Below are 27601 nucleotides of genomic sequence, written 5' to 3'. Positions count from 1 at the left end.
CCTTTTGTTCTGACCACAAGGACACTGTGCAAGCAAGAAATACTTGTACTGCATGGTGTAGAATAAAATTTACTAGCCTGATCTTGAAAAACAAAACCAAAAAACAAACAAACAACACAAACAAAAAAACCCAAACAACTGAAAACCTTCTAATATTAATCTTGTGCTTCAGCACCATCCTTGTTAGAGAACTCCAAGATGCTGTTTCTTTCAGGGAGATGAGTTATATAGTAAGCTTGGTCTTTTCACTAGCTTGCCTCCCACCCTGCCCCATAGTGTGATTTTCTGCAATAATTTAGTTATTTAAAGAATGTACTTAGCTAGAAAAGCTTCCAAAAAAGGAGCTACATAAATATTTAGCACATTTAGAAACAGCTAATTGTTTCCTACCATGTCCAAAAGCTAGGAAGTAAAAAGGTTTTAAAATTCTTAAAAGTGAAATAAAAATACTGCATAACATAGTTCTCTATCATGTTAAATACTCTCTTAAATTTAAAGCATAAATGACCCAGACGACTTCCCACATTTTCATTTAAGTCCTTTTTTTTGTGTAGTTCCTGCAGGTTTTTGCATACATATTTTCTTTGTATTTCCCTTCTAGATGTTTAAAGCTTTCCAATAGGTTTGTAGCAGGCATCAGGCTGCCACATACGAAGGTCAACAAGGACTTGATTGAGCTTTTGCATCCAAAGGTTACGTTCTTCTTTTGTATCAGCGGACAGCCAGTTCCTGAAAGGCAAAGAGCCCAATGGATTAGCTAAGTCTTTCTCTGCCTCGCAGATATTCTTAAAAATGTCAAGCTGATCATCCACAGAAGTCCAAATAGCAGGGGAAAAAAACAACTATTCCACAATCATGCTACCAAGCTACATGGCATTTCCACTTCTGGAAAAGTTGAGTTCTTTGTTCTCAGAAGAGCAAAATGGGACAGGAAGACAAAACAGGACTAAAAGCAAACTAAAAGCAGTTCAAGTGTCATGCCAAAGTCCTAGCATTCAAATGTCCTTTGCACTGGCATGTCAGAGCTGTAAAGCCCCTATGTTATAACTATCATTTGAGGCTAAATAATCCTCTCACACACACATACACACCATACCCCCCACAGCCTTTGCTATTCCATCCACTCACTTTGTAACACAGAGTGTGTCCCTGCATTGGCTGACAAGAGTTTCTCTGTCATCTTCCCTCTGTGGACGGACAGTTATTAGTTCGAAAGTGTGGGGACGGGCACAGAACTCCCTGTTGGCAGGTTCAATCTGATGATTAGTGCAATTAGCCAAGTTTATCCGGCCCAGAGGATGCTGAAAGGGAAGTTATTTCATCAGTCAAGAATTCTGCAATGAAGGGTTATTTGAAACAATATTTGCTTTGACGATTTTTGGCATATTAAGAATTGAAACACTACCCCAAATCAATTACTCTATACTTAAAGAGGGATTCCATTTTTTGTGTTTAAAACCCACAGCTGAAGTAATGTAGACAATGGAACATATCCTGGCTCAGCTATGTACAATGCAGCTAGAAATCCAACCCTTACACCAAAGGCCTTGGCTCTAGAAAAATAAATCCCCCCTTTCCTTTACTCCTTAGTTAAGAAAAAAAGCTTTTTTAACTTTTAAATTAAAAATAACTTCATAATAAAATCCAAACTGATAGATTAAACCCTGTCAAAGTTGACAGAAAACAATCGTTTTAGGGATGCTTTCATCATTCTTGTCAAAGCCTGAGCATGTGGATTCATCTTCAAACATGCAGCTAAAGCACCTACGTGCCTTGTCCTACTGCTTTAGCTCCCTCTGTAGTAAGACCCCAAAGAGCATTTGAAATTCCAAGGCAGATCTCTCTTTCTGCTGATTACAGAGGTTCAGCTATATGCCTGAAGTTAGTTACAAACCTTGGATTCCATTCCTCATACCTACATTAGGGACACATCGCAGGCTGCTCTTGGTTTGGAGAAGTTTGTTATTAATTTTGAAAGTTCACAACACTATTAAAATACACTAGCTAAATATACTATACTAGTTAAAATAACCTAAGTTACCACAAAAAAATAGATTGCTCAATTTAAAGAGCACTATGAAACAGGTTTCAAGTTGTTGATATATATACAACCATGGGCAATTAAAAAACATTCCATAATTTAAAGCAGTTATTTCCCTATACCAATATTTCTGAGCTATGTCTATCTTTGCATGGCAGACAGATACAGTGTGGGTTAGATGAAGCATTTAATCAGATAGTTTAATATTGCTGTAGATGATAGCATATCAAAAGGATATAGCTGACCTCTTCTCAGAGTGATAGTGAAACAAGGCTAGAAGATTAAGAACAATCTGAAAACAAAAGGTGCTTTCTTGCACACAAAAGCAGAATAGGAACCTTTTTCTTGCTTAAGTTTTTTTTTTCTCCCTTCATCTTCTATTACAGTAGGCAGAGATTTTTTGCCTCTTTCTTGGCATAGAAGGAAAGTACTCCGATATATTTTGGCAGTGTCAGCTATCAGCATATGGTCTTCCTCTGTTAGCAGGGAAGAAACTAAACTCAGGCATCTGGATTGGCACAGGAGACCCAAAAAGGCCAAAGGTCGCCACAGAGTTTGGGAAAGAAAGTGTTGTGCCAGTAAACAAGCAAGTGTATAATGGTAAATTGCTTAAGTGAGTCAGAAAAACCCTCTTGAAAGCAGTCTTTAAAAGGACCTGGAAACGTTTCAGTATACACTGCAAAACAGGATGATAAGGAGACAAGAAGGTTCACCTTAGTGACAGATGAACATCTGATTTGTCTCCTTAGCACACAGTAACTGAAGTTTCCGTGAGAACCATTTAAAAAGCACCAATTCTAACTGCAATGTGGACCTCCAAGAAAACAATGACTGCAACATTATATGTAGTCCATAACTACAACTATGCTTCTGCAATATGGAATGATTGCTCACTCTAATTCTGTACTATAATGTTATTCATTATTTCATCTAAAACTTAAGTCAGCTAGATAGTCTGTTTAGTAAGTTGTTCAAGTCTGATTAATTTCTATTAAATGATTAGTCATTTGAGAGGTGCAATGAAAAACTTTAAGACTAAAGGGGAAATTAAATACCTATCTTCCACTTTTCCCTGTTCCTTCTAGATAAAATGCTGTTTCTAATTTTGCCCTCATTTAGGTCAGACTTAAAAAGCCAAGTCCCTTCCATTCCCCAAGGAAACCTTCCGAGCTTGAATCACATGCTCTGAATATACTTCCCTGTTTTAAACCTAAACATTATTGTCATGAAACATGAACAGCTGGTTGTGTAGGGTACCACAGAACCTTGGACCTGAGCTTCATAAAACAGCATTACCTTTCGTTTTTCATCATCAGGGTATGTCCAATAAGATATACAATTTCCAGACAGCACACACCAGCGCCTATGCCATGCTCCGAATCCACTAACATCTTCAAACATAGTCTAAAAAAATAGAAATTAAAAATGGGGTAACATTATAACTTGAGCTTCATCAGTACTCAACTATTTTTTCTACCAGAATGGTTCTGCAAGCACAACTCTTTATAGGAAAAAATATAAGAAAAGGAAAAAATATATACTCCACTAATACAAGTCTCTCCCAGCATATTCATTTTCCAAGTAGCAGAGAAAATGAGCTTACACTATCATTCTTGCTCAAGATGCACCTATTACTGTTATTTCAAATTACCAGATTTTTAAGTTAACAAGTTAATTTTCTCTTAAAATAATGGAGGGCTGCTTATAGGAGAGACAGGATGAGAAGTTGACAAAACATGCATTAGTATCACATAATAATTTATGATTAGGTATGTAAGGCATCTTTGATTTACAATTCAGGATTTTAAAATGTTGGGCTATTCTGTAGGCCACACTCAGGAACCCACTCAGTTTAAAATAAATTAGAAATTGATTTTCAAATGTTTGTGTTGGCAGTTATTTTATTGGATAGAGGTTTATGTCAATTTCAAGCCCCATTTCCCTAATACTGGACTAGAAAGTCTAGCATCTGCCTTCTGTTCCTCATCCCTCTTGAACTTGTACAGAATGTTTTTTTGCTCCAATTAATTTTTGTTTCTCGTGTTTTTCATTCTTCACAGTTCAGATTATAATTTTTAATTGTGCAAGGAGTTTACAAATCTTTAATCTGAAAAAATAATATGCATGTGCACCTTTCTCCAGGTTCTACATACTGTATAATAGAAATAAAAAAGTACTTTCTTAGATTAGTACACAAAAACATGGGACAGCAAATACTGTATGTAAAATGTTTGCATCTAATGAAATCTCTTCAACTTCAGTTAAGTAAGAGGAAAGGAGAGAGAAAGACCTGCTTGAAAAAGAATCCTGATTTCTGCAAACACCAAAACAGTGAATGTTACTGTTATGCTGAGTTATATTCATAGCACATTTACTGCCATCTGCTGGGCTTACCCTCAACAGTTCCACCTATTAGGCACAATTATAAGCTGCACTTTCTAAGCCAAGTTTTAGAAATTAAACTGCTTAAGATGTTTATCAAAAATTACTGTCACTTCCTTGCAAGTCAAAAAGTTTCTGTACATAATGAAAAAAGTTAATCTTTGGGGAGTTAGGTTTTTTTTGTTTTTTTAAATGCAAAAAAGTCCAAGATACCCTGTAAAAATTTCTGGCTAAGAAAATAGAATCTCATCTCTTGACAGACTATATCAAGAGAAGGTTAATTGCAGTTCAAAACAACAATTGAACAGTGTTTAGAAGAAAAAGATATATAACTCCTAAAAGGTAGCTTTAATTTAGGCACGTTTAGAAGATAAAAAGATAAAGTTTTGAAGCCTGAATCAAAGGGGGGGAAAAAAAAAAACAACCAAAAAAAGCCCAAACAAGGCAGTTTTAAGCTTCACTATCCTCACAAATACATCTGGGTAATTTTAAAAGTGACTACATTTAATAAGGCCTGTAATTCCCAAAGAAAGAATTTGAAATTAATACCTTACCAAGAACCCTTTCTCCTCCACAGAACAGTCCACTTGGCATTTTAACTTTAGATATATATGCCCTTCCAAAGGAGACAAAAAGGGAACCTGTAAAAAGTAAAACAATTAGTCATTTAATTTTGACACCTCTCAACTCTACCAGTTCAAGCAAGCCACCTGCACCAGAATGTTAGTACTGTCTTGTTCTTAGCATCTTCAGCCAGAAAGAAGCAGTCCCAAGCAAGACAGTAATAATCACCTTCATTTTAAGTTCATTTAGAAGCTTTTCAATAATTATTTGCTTATTAGTTTGCTCAGGACATATGCACAAACATGCTTGTGTCTAGAAAAATGGGCACTTCAGCTATGGCTAAAACCAACACAAAGCACCAGCCCACATTCTGCAAGCTTGTGTTTCAGTTTTCAAATAAACTGTTCGGAAAAAATCAAAGTGGTATTAAACAGGATTGGTACTTAGATGCCATAGCATTTTGGCAGATACTGTTGTAGTAGTGCCTACTCAGATTAAATATTTGTATGAAAAGACCTAGAAGGGGAAAAAGAAAACTAGTTCTTCTTAACTGGAACTCGAAGTGCTGAAGACCTGTGTTAAGTACTGTCCAATAAAAGTGGGTCCAAGACTTATCTTCTACCACTGAAGAAAAGCAGCTTAACTCTTGGACCAGTGGTCAGTCAAATGGTTACATGATATTCAAGAATTCTGAGGAGCAACCTTCAACAAGAGCTGCCTTTTGACTTCTTCCAGCCCCTCCACACAAAGCAGCTTATTACACTGAGTATTCCCACTGCTATTATCTAGTAATCAAACCTCTTTTTTTTTCCCCCACAGGGGAAGCTATCAGACAAACTGCTAATTCAACAAGCAAATGAGGTGCATTTTACACACCATATATTGACAGCAATAAGCAATATTGTAAGATAAGCAATACTGTAAGAATTCTGGGGGGAAAAAACCAAACAACTCTTACTAGAGAAACAAGAAGTTGATGGTGGTGTTCAAATACAAAGAGCCACTTGCCAGCGAACAAGCACGTGTACACAATAATGAAATAGTTTTTAGAACCATGGATCATTGTCAAACAGAATTAAATTTTGCTTGTAGTTAAGGTGAACAACAATAATCCTTAGTAGTTAAGAGTGCACAGATGTAGACCACAGTGAACCCTGCAGAACACCAAAATAGATGTTGTGGTTCAGCTGTAGGCAGACTGTAGCTTCCTCAGGGACACCTGAAATTCATGGGCACAAGCAAGTGATGAAATAATTTTTACATTAGATTTACTCAACTGAGACAGCATGCATGGCTTGCTCGTGTGCTTGGCCTTACAGTAGAGTAAAATTTTGAGCACCAGGTAGGAGTTTGCATATGATTTGAGAAACAAAAATAGTAAAATGCTTGCACATAATAGAAATTATTTGCATCAGCCATGGATTTTTATCAGCAGAGACAACTATAACTTTACATGCTACAACAGGGAATTTTGTTTACATCCTACTAAACCACAGTAAAATCCATTTCTGAATTATGGCATCATGGAAGTTTAGCCAGTTCCCCAATTGAAGTTTGTCAAACTTTACATTCTTTTCTAATTTATGTCAGGACAGAAAAGTTTACTTTGTAGATTATGAAGTTTTACCTTGAAGAGATGTGTGACAGTGAAACAGAAAGGATGTAGTACAAACAGAACCTATCAGCTAGGCAGAGCCTACAGAACCATTAATAATTCCTAAAGCAGGTCTCAAAACACTACTGTGCACAAAATGAGAACATACTACATTCTAGCCAACAATATAACCTTTTCAAAGCAAGTGGAGTGGAAGCAGTGATAAGAAAGCAAATTTGTTGAATATACAGCTAGATGAAGAGAAAACTGAGGCCTGTGACTAAGCTAGCTTGCATTCTGGTATTATCATTTACCATAGAAGTTGGCTTACTGTCAAAGATTACCCATAAAAACAGGAGAGTTTTGATTACAAATCGAAGGTGATGGGTATTAAAGTTATCACCTGCCTAATTTTGAGAGAAAACATAGCCAAAGTTCTCTAAAACAATGTCCTCTTAGGAATCAGAGTTAACTATTAACTAAATAAAACTACTGTCAGCTATTAAAGACCAATTATTTTCATGCTATCAGTGTATGTAATTCGTAAAGCCAAAAACATAAACCAAGCAAAATATTTCTTTTGTACATTTTTGTACAAATAAGAACCTGATATTATGATGCGTTTGGTACATTCAGAAAGTATAGTTTTTTCATTGCTTTTTGCTAAAAGAAAGAAGAAAAAAAGATAAAAAAAAGAGAATCTTAACAGAAAAAGATCGAAAGAATAAGAAACAAAGTATTAAGTGATTAAGAATCCTTAGTGATTTTAATTTTCTTCAGTGGCAACAAGTTGAGTGAAACCAACACTTAGATCAGTCATTTTTCCCTGGTCCTCTATCAGCAGAGTAGCTGATTCCATGTTCTGTAGAGTTCATTAAGAAGCTGGGTCAAATTTCTTGACTTGCAGTCTCTAGGAGAGACACTGTTTTGTTTTGAAGCAGGAAAAAAAACAACCTCCTGTAGTAAATCCAGGAAGAGAGACATGCTAGTTAAGGAAAAACCCTAGGTGGCCTAAATAACTGAGTTCCAGTAGCATGCCTATTGTAAAAGATAGGGAGTAGAATTAAGCAAGGCCTAAAGGCTCCTAACATCTTATGTTTAGTTAGTAAATCATTGTAAGCATTTTCTTAGAAGATTAAAAAAAAAAGAAATACTGCAAAAAGGTCAGCCAGACATGAGCAACATGCACTAGGAAGCCACTCTTTATTTTAAGCTAAAGGGTCATAGCAACCTTGTCCTGGAACATATAGCCCAACAGTTCTTTTTCCTCCCCTTCAAAATTTATCTAGGGAAAAAAAGAAACATGCTCAATGCAATTAGTATAAAGTTAAGGTTAAGAAAAAAAAAATCTGTACACTTTGGTCATTTATACCATTAATTTTAAGACTACATATAAAAGGAAGGAATGAAACTCAAAAGAAATACCACTGTGGCACCAGTTTGTTTCATATTAGAAATGTATGAGGCAAGTTAAAAAGCGGCTGTTCAGTAGTGCCACAGGCCAATTAAAAACTAGTTTTACAGAGGTAAAAACAAACTTTTACAGAAGTGATAAGTTAAAAAAAAAAACTGACAAAAGCTGAGTTCTTATTTATAACTGTTGAAGTTTGCACCTAGAAAAATTTAACCAGGTGACAGCTTCCCCTGGAAATTTTTTTGGATCTTGTGCCACAGTTTACTAGTACAGTCCAGTGTCCGATCTTAAAGACTAAACAACAACAACAAAAAAAACCCAAACAAACCTCAAATCACTGAATATAAAACAAAAGCTGACTCCATAACTCAACCAAAAAGGAGTTTAGGAGTTTCCAAAACCCAAGCCATACATAAAGTAAGATTTCTTCACATAGGTCTGGTTAAGAGGAACATTCACACTGAAGAACTGAAGTTCACACAGTCAGTAACAGCAGTGTCAATCCATCTCTTAAGTCCTGCAAACTGCTTCAATAAAGGAACCCATTTCTATGCACAAAAATCAAAACTTCTAGAAAGGAAGTTGAGATTCTGATATTTTGGGGTTTTATGCACAAACATAACCAATTCTTGTTATCTCCTTTCTCATCAGAAGCTATAATTGCAATACTACTATAATAACAGTAAGACATAATTAGTTAAGATGACAATTTATTCTTATTGCTGCTGGTTTGGACAGATAAAAGCTGTAATTTAGTACTAACCATAAGATGCAATAACTTTTGAATTAATTTATCTTGGGAAAGCTGCTAACATAAACACCTATCGAAAGAGGTTTTAGGTATAAATTATTACAAGGTCAGAGATTACAGTGAAAGTAAGATTGTATTTTTTAACTTCTAATGATAAGAGCCAATAACCTTATTGTGTTAAGACAAGGAACTAGTGATATCAAATTAAATAGTAGCTCTCAAAAATATTGATAGCTTGCTTCTACAAATTCAATTAGGATATGAAAGGAAGCTCAATTTTAACTGTATTCAAACAGCAATTTTAAAGTCAATTAAATGCAGAACATTTAAAATACTTCATTAAAACACATCAAGTATCTTTAGTGGTAACTCCCAGACTAAGAGCAATGTACAACATGAAGACCTCCTAAAGAGATGCCAAGTGCACACAGAAATCTTTTTTGTCAGTGAAAGCAAATCAGTAATCAAATGCCTTCTTTATCTTTGCATAACTATAACTTACACTGAGCTACAGAAAGTAAAGAACACCTGGCATTATAATGCAAGTCTTTTTCTGTTGTATCACAAAATTCATTTCATTCACATAGAATTAAATGAGTATCAATAACTATATATCAACCAATAATTTCCATTACCTTCTCCAATGCAAATTTGACGTTTCCTACAGAAGACAGTGACAGCTTGTGGGATCCAACAAGGATGAAGTTAGTAGTGCGTATGGCATTAGGACCACCTGGACTGGCCATGGCTGCAGAGAAAGAAGATAAATTCAAGTCATAAAACAACACAATCATCATCTGCAAGGCTTAGAAATGCTTTCATTGTTCTACTGTATCCATGCCCTGCTCAGTCCTCCAGTAGAAGCACCCTCTGAAGGGCACATTCAGACAGGATCTCAGTGCGCACAACTCCTCTTCAGTAGATTTCTTTCAGAAAGAAGTCTTGAAATTTTCACAAATGAGAAAACAAAGCATTTTAAAAATTATCAGAAGGACAGTGAGCACTCTAGGGCACACCACAAAACAGCCATGCCAATCTCAGCTTCACTGACACACTACACTCTTCCAGAATTTTTATGTCTCTATTCCTTTTTGCACTTACATCAAGAGAAACAAGCACTATAGCTCAGACACAGAAATCTGGCAAGCTGCATCAGCATGGTAGACATTCCAAATTTAGTTCATTAGTTTGTTGCTGTAGTTAGTACTAAAGCTAAAGTATCTAACACATTTTTATGTAGTCAGAAGAACACTCAGAGATGCTGTTCTTCCTCAAGACTCAGAAATACATAAAAATGTTAACATTACACACACGCAAAACTTCAGAATCTGCTGCTATTTTCCACTTTGCTGTATATTACTTTGTTTACAGACTTTAGTTTAAAATCTTAAAATTTGAGCTAATATTTTCAGGAAATTAATGTAAACCACAGCCATCTACTAAGAGATAATAATTCTGGTTTTGTGAAAAACTCTTTCATTAAGCATAACTGCAACTCAGATAAAAACACAGGGCAAATTTCTGGGCTGACAAACTGACATAATTGTGTGTTTATTACTCCCAAATACTGTTACAAGTACTACCATTCTGCTTTAGATAGCAAGTGTAGATTATTAATCTTCACATAAGACATTAAGATTTCCCTTACCTGGAGTGAGAAGGGTGCTTTTCTAGAAGGAGAGAGAGAGAAATAAAACCTTATTGGAAAAATAATCTGACAACTTCTACACTTGACTAAGCTAGGCTAGAAAGAAACTAGATTTGAATTACTTAAACAAAAAACAAAAAACCCCCACCAAAAACAGCTTGAAAAGGAAATCCAAAAATATGTGTAGTAACTGTGCATTTCCAGCATTACATATTTAGAGCTGTTACCTATTTCTCGAGCTGATGGCAGATAGCTGGACAGTTTACAGAATTTCAAGTAAGGAATACAAAGAGTCTGCTATAGGCAGAGCCTTCAGTCAGAATATATCCTTTGGAAGTGGTCATAACCAGATTGTGTTATAATATTACATTCATACTTACAGAGGTAATAGATGTTAGTAATCTCTTTGGAGTTATAACCTACAAGAGAATATAACAAGATAAAGGTATTTGCAATTTGTCCATCACATCGGTATGAAAATTTCACAATGAATCTGCTAAAACTTACCACCTAAATCAATTTTTAATGAAAACTGACTAGGTGTTATGAGAAAGTCTTGTGCTTTGAACTCAGACTGAATGTAACGTTTTTCCCCTTTAAAGGAATGCTACATTTTACAAAAATATTTACCACAGAAAAATTTAAGTACACATTACCAATGTATGGAGACACACATTTAAAATATTTATAGCAGACCTTTTCCATTTATGTAACGGGGCTTCAAAGTGACATTTGCTTATTTAAAAATTAACAATACAAGCACAAACACTTGAAATGTGCACCCCAATCAAGCTGAAATATTTATGCTCAAGGAGTTATTAAAACATTTGCTTTAAAAAATGAGCAACTTTTACTTAACAATGGGAAGAAATAAGTGTTGCAGGTTGATCAATAGAATCTTTAAGACAAATCAGACTGCAGGGTAGGGCATATTCACTGTTGTATTTTAAATAAAATGGAGAATCACTACCCCCTAAATCACTACCAGAGAGCTCACACCTAATAAATAATTGCAAAGCATAGCATTTCACAGACAGTAAGACTCCTTTTTCTTCCTATCCAATATATTTCAGACTCAACCAAGTGCTGCAGGCCCAATCTACTAATAGCTGCAGAATTCCATAGCCCATCTGTCATTGCAGATGTTCCAAGAAAGCAACAGCTTGTATAAGACTATTAGTCAGTTCTCCCTGAACACTGCAATCTTCCTAGGATACCTTCTGTTGAAATACTATATAGCAATTTTCATGTTTCGTTTACCTTGGATTTATTTGCCTTTTTCCTTTTATCAGTGCTTGTAACTTCTTTTCTTTGCACCTGTAAGGCAGGAAGGTATTAAGAAAGGCCACCACACTATTCTCCCTTCTAAATCCTCTTGATAGAAAAGGATACATACCAAACTGTAAACTTCTATATTTATTTCAAAGTCATTTGACACATCGTGCCTGAAAGAGAGAAGTGGAAAAAATAAGCTAGAAACAGCCTGAAGAAAAATAGAGATTTTTGTTTTTTTAGATTACTTATTAATACTTCTGTCCTTCCACTCCTTCAGACTCTAGGGAACAGCTAGATTCTACACTTAGACATAATACTGACTAATAATTAATATCTTATTAATAAGTTATAGCTTGTTCCTTCAGGTCAATAGAGCTGTCTGAGATCCTTCTGCTTTTACAACAGTATTCTCCAGCACAAGCAAGTTGCTAATTTTAAAACTCGAGTGTATTATATCAAGACACTTTCTGAAACAAAAGAGGAGGGTGAGCAAGGGGCAGATAGACTACATCTACCATTTCTCAGATAGTATCATTCAGTTCACTGCTGGAATACCCATTTCTAAACAGAGACAGGTTTTCTTGCATAAATAGTTTTACATGAAAATTCCAATTAAGTTGCACTTTTTTTAAAAAAAGGGAGTTTGCTTATTTATTTTGGAAAACTTTTACTAACAACCACTTTAATTCACAATACCTTTTTGGCTTTAAGAGTACTATTTTTTCCAGACACCAAAACCAAATAGCTATATGTATAATTGTTGCAAAAGAGAAAAACACATCATTTCAGGCAGAGCAATCCATCTGTCACTGCAGGTATTCCCAGACAGAACAAAACCAGAAAAAGCAAGAGGTAAATTAGCTGATGGATGGTGGAATAAGTCTAGTGTTCTCTTTCAGGAGAAGTGCATTCCAGCTATTTCTTGAAACAGGAAATAGCTATACACAAGATCTCACCATATTTGTTTGTAGAGTATTACATCCTTATATGTAAATTTTTAACATTTTTATGTGCGTGCCACCAGAGTTGAAACTGGTTCCAAAACAGTTTCTGTGTACTTACATAGTAAATGTTGTAGTAAAAGTAAGAGCATCTCCATTCAGGGAGCTGGCAGTACTTGCTAATGGAGTTGCAACGATGTTTTCTGCTCCAGATCTCAGTATTATTACATAGTAGTAATTTGCTGCTTCTGTAAATACATACAGAATACACTTGATAAGTGGCTTTGTTAGCCAGAGATGTTCAAGTACCTAAACCCCCTCAAGGACTGTGTTGCCTCTGTTACACCTCACTTAAACATTCTATGAGCAAGTCTTGTCCATAATTAAATTACTCTTAAGACAAGGCTTTTTTTCCCACTTTATGTGTTGGAAGACTGTCTCCACAGGATTACCAGCTGCAATACTATGTGGGGCACCTCAAGCCAGACCTGTAGCACCCAGTGCATCAGAGGTGAAAGGAAGAACTTTGTCATATTCACCAGTTTATCTTATTTCCTTAGACACTGTTGTTACTCCCTAGGCCTGCCAGCTTAAACACAGATCAGCTTTTGCTACTGCTATTTTATTCATTTTTATTCATTTTTATTCATTTTTATTCATTTTTATTCATTTTTATTCAGTCCTATGAAGAAACTGTTTACCCAGGCAACACATTTTCCTGTTTTCACATAAGGGAAAATGACACCTCAATAGTGTCAGATCATTTGTGCAGCAGACTGATACAAGTACACACTGTAGTAATTTGCTGAATAGTAAAGTAGAAGCGTTGTATAATAGTATACAATGTCAAAAAAGAAACCAAAACCAAACAAGAAACAGAACCACAAAACAAAAACAGTCTGAGTACTCTGTTAAGCAGGACAAGCCATATCTTTCAGAACAACAGGTGAAGACTCCAGTAAGCACTGATCTGTACTCTTAATAATTGTAGTTCTTTTCAGAGATGGAAGTGATTAATAGAGTTTGTTCTGGTGCACAATATAAAGTTGCACTTCTGCAATAAAGTTTTGACAACAAATAGCTCACAGTTTTTAGTTCAATTACCTAGAGAAACTGAACTTATTTTGGAACTATTTGAGAGGCTTTCCTATAAAATGGATAAATTTTCTCATGCAACAAGAACTGTAATGTGTTGGGGAGTTAAGTCAGATATTTATGTTAATTTAAAACCTTTTTTATATTTTCAAGTAAAATATAATCACAGTTCATGAACCAGTTAAAAAAAACAAGGTTACATATGAATTCACTAGTAGAAGTTTTGCAAACAAGGAACCTGCTAGAAGAATCCAGCTACACTCATTCTGTGACATTATATAAAATAGCACAGGTTATTGTGGGCTTGCAAATTTTTTTAAACTGCCACATGACACAGAATCTTACTATGTTCCAGGATAAGTCTCTAGACCTACAATTACAGATTACTAGACATTATTCTGGAACAAAAGAAGAAACAAAGCCACAGTTTTAAGACTGGCTGGAAAGGTCTTTAAATTTCTTGAACCTTAAAAGCCAGAAAAGGATGCAACTAAAATGGCCAGGGAATGAATGACCAATACAAAAGACCAGACTCCATGGAGAAAAAACTAGAAACATATAAAGACAGGGGTAAGAGGAAAAAAGAAGAAAAGCTTTCATCTGCTATTTTTACCTGGCTTTTGAACTGTACCACATACAAAGTCTGCTTTGAGAGGTAGACGCATTTCTGAAATTGAAACAGATCCCCTAGATGGAGCAAATTCAGTGGATGCAGAAACAGCTTTGTTTCTTCTGCTGTGAAGTCCCTCACTCTTTAGCTTATTCAGTTCTTCCAGTAAAGCAGTTCTCTTCTCAGCTGCATAGATAAATGAATTATTGTAACAGAGGAAAAAATACTATTTTCTTTTGCTGCTTGTAAAACGTAACAAAATTGTTAACCATCTTCCAGAATAGTAGGGACAGAAAAAGGTAACAAATTATCCTCTTGCCTATAAAAGAAACTGAGAAAGAACAAGTATTTTTCCTTCATTGTTTTACAGGTGAAGAGCTGTAAATAAGCTTCTTCAAGGTAGCTAATAAATGCATTGACAGAGTTTATTAATTCTTCCTTCTGCTCATGACAAAGAATTGAACTTGGGTTGAAAAACCTACTTGCAAAGAGAAGAAGTCTCTCCGCTTCTGCTTCCTCTTGTGACCCTTTTCCATGTTCCTCATCAAAACAGCAGTTCAGAGCTTGACTGGCTTGATAAATCACTGTCTGCTGCATGTTAATCTCATTATTCAGATCCTAGAGTAAGCCAGCAGTAAAATAATGAGGAGAGATTTACTGTTACACCCAAACAAGGAAATCCTGTGAGATTAGCATTTACGGCTATGCTTCAGAGAAGTGAGACCAGTTAAATAGTAAACTAGAATAATCTTGCAATTCACTGTTGCTTCTGCAATACATTCCAACACTCCATCTGCAGAATATTCCAGCATAACTTTTTTCAACTTTAGAGATAATTTAAATGTGGTGAGGAGCAAAAAACTTCAATGTTTGCATGTTCCATACACAGTTTAGTCTTGCTTGCAGAAATTCAGCTATGTAGGTGAACAAGTCAGTGAAGACCGGAATATTGTCTACTGCAAGTATGCAGTTATGAATCCTACCCAATTCAGAGGCAGTGATTAGATAGAGATTCCCTGTTGCCTTCTAAAAACAATAGCTTGTTCTTTCCAGACTTAACATGGTATGATGCTTTTAATAGATGCATTAGCTGTTCAAATTATGCAGTAAAATGCCCTAACATTAGATATTTTCGCTAAGCTAAGCAATATAATTTTGCAGATATAAGCAGTATGTTGATGTCCTGGGCATTCATAGGGAATATTAAGCAAGAGAATAGTAAATTAGAAAACTTTTAAGATTTGTATTAGATACCTGGATTCTCTTTTTGATATTGACTTGATCAGATGGACCATTCCTTTTCATTTCTAGTTTGGAACCAACATCTTCTTTGCGAACAATGATTTGCTTTATTGATGGACGATCAGTTTCTTTAAATCTTTGAGATCTATATGCATCAATGCTTTTAAATTAAAAAATTCCATTAAATGTTTCACAGATGTGCCAAGGTTCTGGTCTTTTTTTTAACCATACATATGTATCAAGTACTGACATTTTCCAACTTGCCTAAATGGCTTTAAAAAAGCCACTTAAAATTTGAGCAACATAAAGACGACAGAGCAATCTTTGAAAAAAGACAAGATATTGAAAAAAGCTTCATTTGTAGTTCAAGTAACACACTTCATTAGAGTTTAAAAAGCCAATATCTTAATTTGCAGTCCTACAGAATTAAGTGTGGGGTTTATGTATTTATTACCTATATGGAAGACTGCGATCTTCTGACAGAGAGCCAATACTGTCTCCAGATTCTGCCCTGGGGACTTTAGTCCTTTGGAACTTGTCAGACTTCAGACTTACATCACTGATACTACTACCTTCACCAACTGATCTACAAGGAGAAACAAAGGCCTGGAAGGAAGAAAAGGCTTATTAGTTATCTGTCCACATTACTGATGATCTCCTTCCTCAACTTTACTTGTTTTGCTATTACATATAAACAGTAAATTTGGAGGCTGCTTATACTATTTAACAGACATTTTAAAACTACTTCCTAGGACACAGAGCAAGCTAATTTATTTTTTTATTTTAAAAACACCAGCAGATCATTGAATTCAAGGCTATATTCAATATGCTATGCTATTTTCAGAGGAAAGTAACTACCTCATTATGCTTTCATGATTAAAATGTCTTCTGTAGTTTTTTTATTTGCCCAGGTATCACAGTACAAAGTATCACTGCTCACAAGCAAATTGTACATCTATATGATAAACAAGTCCTTCCCCACTTCCTAAGAGCTCTCACCTCTGGACCAACAGATTCCACGAGAGGCGTTAACAGAGACATTGAGGAAATATTCAATGACTCTTCCTGTTCATCTTCATCACTTTCACCTTCCAGGCTCATGCTCATTTCTTTCTTCAGCTTTTCTATGTCTGGACCATCCTCATGAAGAACTTCAAAAATTTCATTTATGACTTTTGAACTATTCATCTCGTCATCCACATTGATTTCAATTTCATATACTTCATCTGAAGGGTGATGTTTTAAAAATATTAGTAGCATTGAGACTCAAGTCTTCATTTTCATTAAATGTACAAGGCTATTAACAGATAAGCAACTATTTTTACTTTTCAAGTAAGCGTGATTAAAAAGCACTTTTTATTACAGTCAGACATATAGAACCCTAAAGTATATTTTAATATACTATTATCACATATACTTCATAATTGCTACAGAAAGGGAATTAACAGATGCACTGGTTAGACAAGTTTCAACATTTTAACTCAAACAGTTCTGAAACTTAACCCCAAGCCTCATAATAGAGTAGTCAATTCTGTCCTTTCCAAATAAACTAATATCAGCATTTTAATATTCCTTGAAGACTTGAATGTCAAGAGATAAGGGTTACAATAAAAGAAGTCTCCCAATTTGTTTTATATAAGCATAATGACAAAACACACAGAAGTGTCAGCAGATGCATGATGAATTTGTTCAGACTTGAAGGTTATTAATAGTCCACTGAACAAGTGGCAACAGATAGCTAAGTGCATCTACTTACTACACGTACTCAATACAAACCTTTTGGTTTCTCAGCAAGCTGTTCAAGTTTTGACACAGGCATCGCTTTTACAGGGCTCTTTGGTTCAGTCATATTCAGAGGACTGGGTTTATCAGTCTCTTCACATTGAGGAGTATCTAAATAGTTCATGAAAAAAGTCACTGAGGATTGATTTTTAAATTTTTTTTTAGTTATTGAATTTTGCAAGTTCTACAATATAGATGACAACTTTAAGAAGCCCACTAGACAAAGTATTCCTGTTAGCTTGCTGTCAAAAAAAAACAAACCAAAAAAAAATAGAATACACACCATCCATAACCTCTACAGCTAGACTCCTATCTTACAACCAGAAAACTGATAGCACAAGAAACAATACTAAAACCAGTATTGTAAACAGTAGAGTGCAGTTGCCTAAAAGAAAAAAGAGAAAATTTGACAAAAGCACACCAAACACAACCCAAGAGCAGGAAGCTATCCTGTTTATCTAAGAGCAAATAAACTTTATGGTCAAACAGGCTTCTTTTTATGTCCCCTACTAAAAGAATTAATACCATAAGGGGATACTGAAAAGAGAAAAATTTTCTTCCCTCAGTATAACTTAAATCTGTAACTGACAATTCTCATTCACTCATTCACTTTCCCAACACTTAACATTTGTGGAGTAAGAAACATAGGTAAACCCTCTGAAAAACAAAGGGCAGTCTGCCTTGCCAATCTTTGAAGGGGCGTAGGAGTGCAGAGTGTTATCACACAAGATTTAAACAAATCACTAACTACATGATGGGTCCAGTTCTACATGTCAGTACTACCAGCCCCTGTCAGCTCATGAGTCAAGGCAGTGCTTCAGTGCAGTGTTAGACAGAGGTAGACAGTGACAGTTCTTACCTGAAGATTCCACACTAGGAGACTCTGTTGGCCCATCACTTGCTGCTGTGTCCTCTGCTGATCCAAAAGCAGTGGCATCTGAACTAGGAGGATGTTTCGGACTAGTCCGAGGTTGGCTCTCCTGTCAAAAAATAAAGCATAGTACATTAAGGAGGTAATGTGCAAAGTGACTAAAAAAACCACCAGATACACATTTAAACACATGCTAGGAAAAATAGGTAGCACATTCAATATCAGGAAGAATCCTACTTAAGAAATTCAGCTGAATAATAAATTGAGTACTTGTGAGAGGATCTTGGTTTTGTTTTTAAAGTTACAGAATATAAAAACCATACTCAACATCATCAAATAAATAAAATCAATAGGCTTAAAACAGTATCATTTCTCTTTTAACTGATTCTGCAAGAGGAAAAAAATCTAATCATTTGTTAATAATCATACAAAAAATTTGACAAATGGTATTTTACAGCCTGGGCATTCACAGGGTTTTATATTTTACTTACATTTGGCTATTTATCCCTATGTTCAGAACATGTTAAACCAACTCACAGACTATCCCCTTTTGATACATGGAGGTAACAGATTACCATTTTAGTTTCTGGAAGTTTTCTCTTCGAACTTTCACTTTTCTCTGCACTCCACAGATTGCCCCTATCAAACCGGCCACGGAGGCACGCAAGTTCTCGTTCACGTTCCTACACAATTAAAGGAGAATGGGGGAAAAGCTGACAGCTTTAAGATGTCAAAACATTTCAGATTGCTCAGGTAGCTGCAGTACAGCAAGATTCTTCCCCAAATTGAAAAACAAGCTATGAATATAACAAGTCATACCTGCTTAAGTTGAAGCGCTAAACTGGCAGTAGAGGAATTTTCATTTTGTTTGAGAAGCCTTTCCTGGATTGTCCTTGTATTTGGGGTAACAATGGGTGTTCTGCACCCTGGAGTATTCGCTGCAGGACTCCGTGCACTACGCTCTTGGCAGCGCTCCCCAAAGCGTTCCAGGAAGGGCTTAATTCCTGATCCCCCTACAAAGACAACTGTGTTGAATTTGCCTCAAAAGAAACTCTCAGACACACAGAAATCACTGTTACTTTGCATCCTGATGAATTTTTTCAGTGAAGGAATTAAGCTGTCTCCTTTGCAGATGTGTCTCCATTAAACTTAATACAAACTAAACCTGAAGTGCAAATCACCACAGCATCAGATCACTGAAGTTAATAAAGCAGCAAATCAGACCAAAGAGACGTCCCCCTCTTACTAAAGTCCCCACGTGATTCATCAGTTAATTATACCCGTTTGGTTTTTCAAAATTTGCTCTACAAGCATCCTCCTATGCATCCTACACATAAATAAGCATTCAGGTACATAAGGTGGATACACTGGTGTGGCATCCACCCCCCTTTACTTGTCTTTTATTGTCAGCATATCTAGACACACACTTGCTCAATTGGCTATCGTGTCGAAGGCTATTAGCCCAAGTTTCTAACTGAATTATCAGTTGGACTAGGAACTATCATTTGTCTTAACATCAATGCTACCACTCAAAAGAGTCACTATACAACGTTACAGGACTTACATGGCAGCACTGATTTATTGTAACTTGTGCAGACTCTTTATATAGATTGGATACACATAGTATTAAACAATTTGAAAGAATCTTGGAATAGTCTCAATTAACTGATATTAGAAAGATATGTGTTTACATAGGGAGAGAAGTTAGACTGATTTTTTTCCCCAAGAATTACTAAAACCATGTCCAAGAAAATGCTCTGGCAAAATATGGAAGCTGCAGAATTTATGACAATTATTAGAGACCTTTTCAGGATTCCACTCTAATTACAGCAAAAAATAATCATTATACAAAAGTCTTAACTAATATGTAGTTTTCAACACAGGACACAAGCCCCATCTGAATGAACATTAACTTCAAAACAGCTTACCTGGTGTTGTGGGTTTACCCTTAGGTTCAAGTTGCACATGTGTTCCTTTGACTGGCTCCTCTTTGGATTGAACTGGTTGAGGCAAAGTTGATTTTGCTGTTTGTGTAGGCTTTTCAGTTTTCTGAGGGCTACAGGGATTCCCTGTTAGTGGCTTTTGTACTTCAGATTCCTTAGAACAGGGAACAGTGACTCTTGAAGACTGTGCTAGGGAATTAGCTGGACCCTTAACAAGAAAAAAGGAATAAAATTAAAACGAGACAGTCAATTCTTATTCTCTCAAAAGGAAAAAGAACAAAATAATTATGCATAGGATAGTTTGAATAATTTACCTATTCCATCATCAATAAAAAAAGTTTCAGAAAAAGTATTAAGCTTTTTGTAGATTTTTTTTTCATCCAGTATTTCAAATTATTTCAGCATTTGATTCCAGCTGCTTTTGCCAGCTACTTCAGGTGTTTTCCCCTGTCTCTCTGAACAAGACTACACATGATAGGTATTGTCATTTCATAAATGGCATAAACCAAACAATAGGTATCTAGTACTAATTATTTCAGCATTCTGATTGCATTTTCATATAGCAATAATAGTTACAATTTAAGTCAACCAACTATATGAAGCTAGGGTGAAACCCACTAGCCCTGTGAGTAGCTCCACTTAAGGTCAGAAAAGCAGCAATCAATTACCTTCACATAAATTTTACAAGACTTAAGTCTTGTAAAGTCTTAAAGACTCATCTTTAAGTACTAGCAACAGGGATTCTAAGCTGGTTCAGGTCTGCCATTCAAAAAAAAGGCATGTGGGATTGCAATAAAGCAACTGCTGCAAATAGACTAAGATCACTCACATCAAATCTTTAAATTCAGATTAAAGAGTTACAAATTAACATTCGTCCCCCCCGATACTCTTATCAATTTTTAATCAGCAACTAAATCAGACACTCACCGCTATCTTTGAGGTTGCTGCTTTATTAATAGAAGCTTCAACAAGCCTTTGAGAACAGGATGCAGCTTCCTGCTTGACACTGCTACTATTGATTCTAGCAGATGCTCCACTTGTAGTGGACAATTTGGATAAACAAGTAGTGCCAGGCTGTTCTTGTGCATTGTTTTGCTTTGCAGATGGATGACTTAGGTCATCTTCCCAGGAACCAATTGTAGCAGCAAGGTTAGCTAAACGGCCTCTTCTCCCAATAGGGGTGTCACTTGCCAGGACATTAGATGTGTGCTTAGGTGGAGAAACACACAGATCTTTTGACTGGAGAGGAGACAGTGGAACACATTCAGAGGGATCTAGAAAAAGAGAACACAGATTTATTGGCTAGTAAAATACACTGAGATATATTTGCATCTTTTGCATTTTTGTATACATAAAGTTTATCAACAGTTAGACCTTCTTGCCATTAAACAGAACCAAGCTATTAGCTCTGAGGACACTGAGACTTAAAAAATTAAATTAAAGGTCATTGCAAACCAGCACATTTTTAACCTAGCAGTTTAACCTAGCCTTGCTCAACAGTGACGTAAAACATCACACTACTAAGGAAAAGTTATATAAAATAAAGCTGTGGTCAAGAGTTTCATTATTTGAGGCCTTCCCTGGTGCTAAGAATTCCTTATGAAAACATTAGCATTCACACAGAAAAAAATATCTTCTTCTAGCAAACACCATCATCAATCCAGACACTGAAAAGCATCAGTACTACTTAACAAGTGAAACACACCCTCGCTATCCCAGCAACGCCGCTGTTCTGCCAGCTTCTGCATCCGTGACTTGACTGAACGGGCTGCAGGAGTTTCTGACTCAGTGTTTGCTTTTCCTTTTTCAAGGGGCTGAACCAGTGAAGTCCTGGTAGAAGCAGTTGCGTGCAATTCCGAACTTATCTCAGGAGGATGATGATTTGTGGAACTTGGTGGAGCTGGCTGTACGTTCTCTGAACTGGAAGCTTGAGTCTCCACACTGCTAGGGCAAAGCCTCTTTGATGGTGATGGCTTTGTCCCAGGTTTTGCTGTGCAGGTCAGAGTATACAAGTAAATTATTAGTATTCAAACAATGTAAAATATTTTCAGAGACAGTGCAAAACTGTAATGCAAATAAAGCTATGATTTACAAAAACCCTGATATCCTCCCCAAAAAACGCCTTTTCTGAATACTACCAAGCACAATACTACCTTTGCCATTTTACAGTAACTTTTAAGTAGCTTACTAATTACTTAGAGCAACTGCTCTTAGAGTAAGCTAAACATTAGCCTTATTCATTCCTTGTGGTCAGGTAACTGTATCCTTGCTGCTTAAAGATAAACACTAACAGTTTCCACTTGTCCTTAGAGGAAAAAAAAAAAAAAAAAAGACATGGGACTTGTATCAAAAGACTATTTTCATGAAATTTGATAGAATACCTTCTTCACCAGGAAGAGGTGCCTGGTTACTGGTTTCTAACAAAGGCTCTCTGACCCTCTTGGTCTGCACTGTGGGTCTCACTCCCATCTTGGGTCGCTCAGCCATCTTCTTCTGCAGGTTCTCTCGCCTGGCACGAGTTCTTTCAAGGAGTTTCTGAGTAGTCAATAAATCACAATTACTACACACTGCAACAAGTCTGTTAATTAGCAGTCACCAAAATTAAAAATGTTTGGATTTCATTTCATCCAATATTTCATTTCATCCACAATACCAGAAATTCATGATAAAGACTACATTATGACAAATACAGCTCTCAGTTGTTGGTAACCAATCTACTTCAGTGCAACACAATAGAAATACTCAAAAGTCTGATTTGCTGGCTGACTGTCCACTCCTAAAAGCAGAACTAAGAAAACGTTTTCTACACTGTCAACTACATGATTTTCCCATCTACCTCATTTTTCCTCATTGTGATACTCCCAGTCTCCATACTTTGATTTCACTGTTGCAATACCCATAGCTTCTATTTTCAGCAAGTACCTGTCAGATAAAAGGTCATATTGTAGCTCACATTGTAGTACATTCCAAGCTACCTTAGTGCTATGTGGCTGATCACTACACCTTCCTAGGATATCTGAAGTTCTCTGTCCTACCAGACTGACAAGAGACTGCTACATTTACTTCAGAAGCAATGGTTGGAGTCTTTCCACCTAGGCACAAACTTAACAAAGCAAATAAGTTTGAGACAGCTGCTCTCTTATGAAGAAGTACAGCTAGGCAGCAGGTTCCAAAGTTCTGGTCATTAAGTCAACTAGTGTCTTCCATTAGCTTCTTTTTCAAAGGAAACCAGGCTAAAGAGACACAAGCAGACAGAAAAAAAAGAATAAAAATAGTTACTTTAAAATTAAAGTAGTTACTTTCTGTAATTGAATCACACCACTGAATCACATGAAAATTTTGAACTGTCAAGTCTTACTAATAGTTTTTTTTCACATGCTGCAAAAGCATATGGATAAGTCACCTGATTGGCACTAGCCCTCTAACAAAACCAACAACATTGAAATGGTTGCCAAGTAGTCATAAAAGTTTCAACATATTAAATTCACAGCTGTTAGTATTAAAAAATATTGCTCTTACACCTTCTTACTCACAGGGTGATTTTTTCTTCCTCAAGCATCATTTTTAAGAAGAGACTGATGTTATAACTAGTTGTTTTAAGAAACAGGCTAATACGATATATGTAGAAGAACATATAAAGATATACCTATTAAGCTACCTGCTAATCTTTCATTCCCTGGCCATTGGAAGCTTGAGTACTATGATCATATTCCATACAAAACAGCGGTTTAGTAAACTCCACATTAGTAGAAAACGACTACTCATTCCATCCAAGTTTGAAATACGTATTTTTAAAATACCACATTCATAAATCGTTATCATTCTTTTTAATCATATCTAAAGGATACCTCATTCATTTGATCTAGGTTTTGAGGCACTTTGAAAGAAGAAATTGTGTAATTGAACTAATGGCCTTGAAAGGGAAGCATATAAACTGCACTTGTTTGTTGGCACATAAATTATTGTGAGAATTGTGCCAGCCATTATCTGTCCTGTTACACAGCAATTAAATACACATTTGACATTCTTAACTGTCTGTGGCTGAAGTCTGAAACAATGTTCTATTGTAGGGTAACACAGGACAAATGGAATGTCAATCTCAACAGTTTTTTGTGAAAGCAAAAATCAGCTTCACTAACTTTCATACAAGAGGAGGATTTCGGGCCAGGGGGGCTGTGCAAAACATGAAATGCCAGGAGTGATTTCAATGCAAGTTCCATGCTAGTTATGTCCACAAGTCAAGTTTCCCTGTTTCAAGCTCCAACAGGAAGGGCTACAAACCACAGGTAATAACCACATAAATCAAATCTTAAAGACTATATAAATTACTTTCCCTCTTGCATGAAGCTGAGCATATCTTCCACAACAGTATTCCCATCGTTCTATTCAAACGCAGTTGCATTCCTTTCTGTTTTGTTAGTTCACTCAAGTGGAGTTTCAGTTGCTACAAATAGTATGTCACTTGCCAAGAATGCACGCCTCTGTTGTTGAACTCCAGCTCCTATTGGTGGTTAGTTTCTCAAGTTTTCCATGCAGCCATCATAATTCAAATTCTGCTATTACACATGATGAGTAAGCCACTCGCTAGAACCCGAGACTTCATGTTCAGCAGCAAAGTATTTGCTACAAGTACCTTTTCCAAGTGTTCTACTGAGTAGGACATACCAATTTCATTATACCTAATAACCTGAGAACTACTGTCACAGAGGATCACACTTCACATTGCAAAAACACCTTCCAAAAATCAGAAAAGACATTCCTACTTTAAATGTTGATGGACACTGTTGCTTTTAAAGAAGTGTTTTAAAGTACATATTTAGCAGCATTAGAGAAGATACTCAGGCCCACATGTGATTACAAAAATCTGTTCTAACTTCCCTGCTTTACTAGCAGAGTGCAACAAAGGGAGCAAATTCATCAGTGACATTAAAGCAACAGTTAACTTCAAACTTCACCTATGCAAATTTCCCCTAAACAACTGCATCAGTCATTTCTCTTTAGTCATCCTCCATGCTAGGAAACCATACTTTTCTCTATGAATATTAATAGGTACTTCAAAGAACAAAATAACTTAGACTATATCTAACAATCTGTAGTACCAAACAAAAGCCTTTTGTGCAAGAAAGGCGAATTATACAATCAACTATAAAGTAGAAGTCAAACAGTATGTTGTCATCCTAAAAAGTATCTACTGCAGTATCTCTTCAGTTATGTTTTACTAATAATTTGGTTGAGATAGGTTTTGCTTACAAGATTAATCAAAAGAAACATTGTTCCAGAACTGATTTGAAAGCATTCCACTGAACCTTAGAGTGAGATTTGAGATTAAATTCAGTGAGGACATAATTTGTTACTCTAAAGTGATTAGCAAACACCAAACTAACAGCATACTTTGACCTATTAAGGCACAAATTACACTGCTTTATGCAATCAACACTTAGAGTGCCTCACCAGTTCCCTGCAAGAAACAGTAATTTGTAGACAAAAGACTATCTGAAAATAATTAAGAAAAATATATCTAAAGAAAAAAAAATAAGTTGGAACATAAGTACTTCATAGAAAGTGGTAAAAAGCTTCGCTTTAAAATCATTAAATTTCAGTATTACTGTATTAACTTTGCTCAGACTTTTACATAACAGCAGTGAACGTCCTCCAACATTCTTGATAGGTAACATTTCAGGCGCTCTGCAGTACTAGATCAGAGCTGAGTGAAGTTTGCCATAAGGAGCGGCCTCACAGTTGGTCACAGCTTTCAAAAATCAGTTATTTAAAATCAAGAAGGGCGTGTTGAGGTTGGAATATCTCCCAGCATCCAAAACCATTGCAAAACCATTTTAAACTGGATTCAGTAGTCTGGACTTGAAGTTTACTTAAGACTAGTTGGATCATGCCACTCCCTACCATTTAAGGAAGGAGGTTTTAGATGTTTATAATACCGCAAGCTTTTACATAGGGGCAGGGTAAATCTGCCGTGGCATAACACATTAACTAAATATGTTCAAGATTAATGTCTTATGTGCAGTTTTTTAAAAGCTGATCTTAACAGTCGCTTTTTTTTTGGGTGCATAGTGTATTTAAAATATGTTACTTTTATAAGCAAACTTTTTTCAAGGGGAGAAGAGAGTATTTCATCAATGTATTTCACGTGGCTTTTTAAAAAAAAAAAAAAAGTTTAGGTTTTTGGTTAGACAGGCTGTGAATTGAAGGCCACTTTTAATATGGCATTTCTTAAAACAATTTCAAGGCGGGTCCTCAACTTTACATCTGTCACACAAAATCAGAGTACAACACCACATCTTCAAGAAACTTCCAACCATACAGATTCAACCCCGTCACTTCCACTCATTTTGCTATAATTTTGCCACCGTAAAACTTCCAGATCCACCTAAGTGACTTTTTTTTTAATTTTCCCCCCCACCCTCAAACAGGACGCGAAACTGTGCCTGCCGATGAAAGCGACCAACCACAGGTTGGTCAACAATGTCAAGTAAGACGCATTTGCAATCATGTGGGAGCTACTTTGGGCAAACTTCACCCTCGACCTTTAGATACGGCAGGCACGATGTGTGTCACTCCCATCAGCTTCCAGGGTCCCTTCCGTTTCAGCCGAAAATCTTATCTGCCGGACGCACATAAAGGGCAAGCAGTAAAGCGCTTGGAAACACAATCGAGTACCAGCCCGGTTTAGACTAAGTTCTCTCCTCCACAACCCCTCTTCTCCTCTCCTGGAAGGGATCTGACTGCAGCCTGAGGGGCTGCGTGGTGGAGGTGGAGCAAGACGAGGCGGGCAGAGAGAGAGTCATCCCTTGCAGAGAAAGAGGCTCAACAGAAGCCCACAAACTCCGGGCATCTAAGGCAAAAGCGGATGAGGGGCGCTGACAAGTCTGAGCCAGAGCTTGGGAGAAAGTACTCCGCTCCAAGAGCTCAACCACAAGGAGCAGCTCCCCTGCGGACCCTGGCCAGCCCTCGCCGCCCTCTGTCCCTGCGGCGCCAGACACTGACAACTCCGCCCCTACCCCGGAGCAAGCCCCAGCTGTGCCCCCTCCATAGCTCACGGCTCAGGGGCTGGCCTACGCCCTGTCCTCACCTCAGTGAACGGGTCCATCTCCGCTGCTGCTGCTGCTGCTGCTGCTGCTGCTGCTGCTGCTGCTGCTGCTGCTGCTGCTGCTGCTGCTGCTGCTGCTGCTGCTGCTGCTGCTGCTGCTGCTGCTGCTGCCGCCGCCCGCCAGCGGCACAGCCACCACCCCAACCGCTCCTCAAATTTGAATTTCAGCGCCCGCCTCAGCCGCGCATGCGCGGGGCGGGGCCAGAAGTGCGCTCGGCAATGGCCCTTGCCCTCCGCAGCGTCGGCGGGCACTGATTGACAGCGGCGCTGTCCAATCAGACAGCAGCCTGCCCGGCTCTCCTGTCCCCCTCGCCGACTGCCGGGCCCTGTGAGAGGGAGAGAG

The 27601-nt window shown here is 36.8% G+C and overlaps 1 protein-coding gene across 1 annotated transcript; it reads right to left on the bottom strand.

Moving 5' to 3' along the window:
• Positions 1-556: 556 nt before the first annotated feature.
• ANLN (anillin actin binding protein) lies at positions 557-27258 on the bottom strand. Its single transcript, XM_030445349.1, has 25 exons — positions 27241-27258; positions 22535-22688; positions 21859-22143; positions 21081-21427; positions 20139-20361; positions 19030-19223; positions 18786-18893; positions 18199-18319; positions 17334-17450; positions 16557-16783; positions 16012-16163; positions 15570-15717; positions 14798-14933; positions 14319-14501; positions 12732-12858; positions 11791-11839; positions 11655-11711; positions 10775-10813; positions 10395-10416; positions 9382-9494; positions 7813-7866; positions 4978-5064; positions 3338-3445; positions 1129-1301; positions 557-729 (listed from the first exon to the last, which is right to left on the bottom strand). The coding sequence occupies exons 1-25, from the start codon at positions 27256-27258 to the stop codon at positions 606-608; spliced, it is 3366 nt and encodes a 1121-aa protein (XP_030301209.1). The 3' UTR covers positions 557-605.
• Between the last annotated feature and the right edge of the window lie 343 nt (positions 27259-27601).

This window comes from Calypte anna, chromosome 2, assembly GCF_003957555.1.
Source record: "Calypte anna isolate BGI_N300 chromosome 2, bCalAnn1_v1.p, whole genome shotgun sequence".
Classification (NCBI taxonomy): domain Eukaryota; kingdom Metazoa; phylum Chordata; class Aves; order Apodiformes; family Trochilidae; genus Calypte; species Calypte anna.
The sequence above is the reverse complement of the archived record's forward strand: the minus strand, read 5'-3'. Positions and strand labels throughout refer to the sequence as shown.

What these genes read in the sequence shown, in the direction of transcription:
- ANLN (XM_030445349.1), bottom strand. An exon ending in AACTTCCAGAAACTAAAATG is followed by an intron (nt 18,320 to 18,785) that starts GTAATCTGTTAC and finishes ATTTTTTGACAG; the next exon opens with GAGAGCCAACCTCGGACTAG. An exon ending in TACTAACATCTATTACCTCT is followed by an intron (nt 10,417 to 10,774) that starts GTAAGTATGAAT and finishes CTCTCCTTCTAG; the next exon opens with AAAAGCACCCTTCTCACTCC.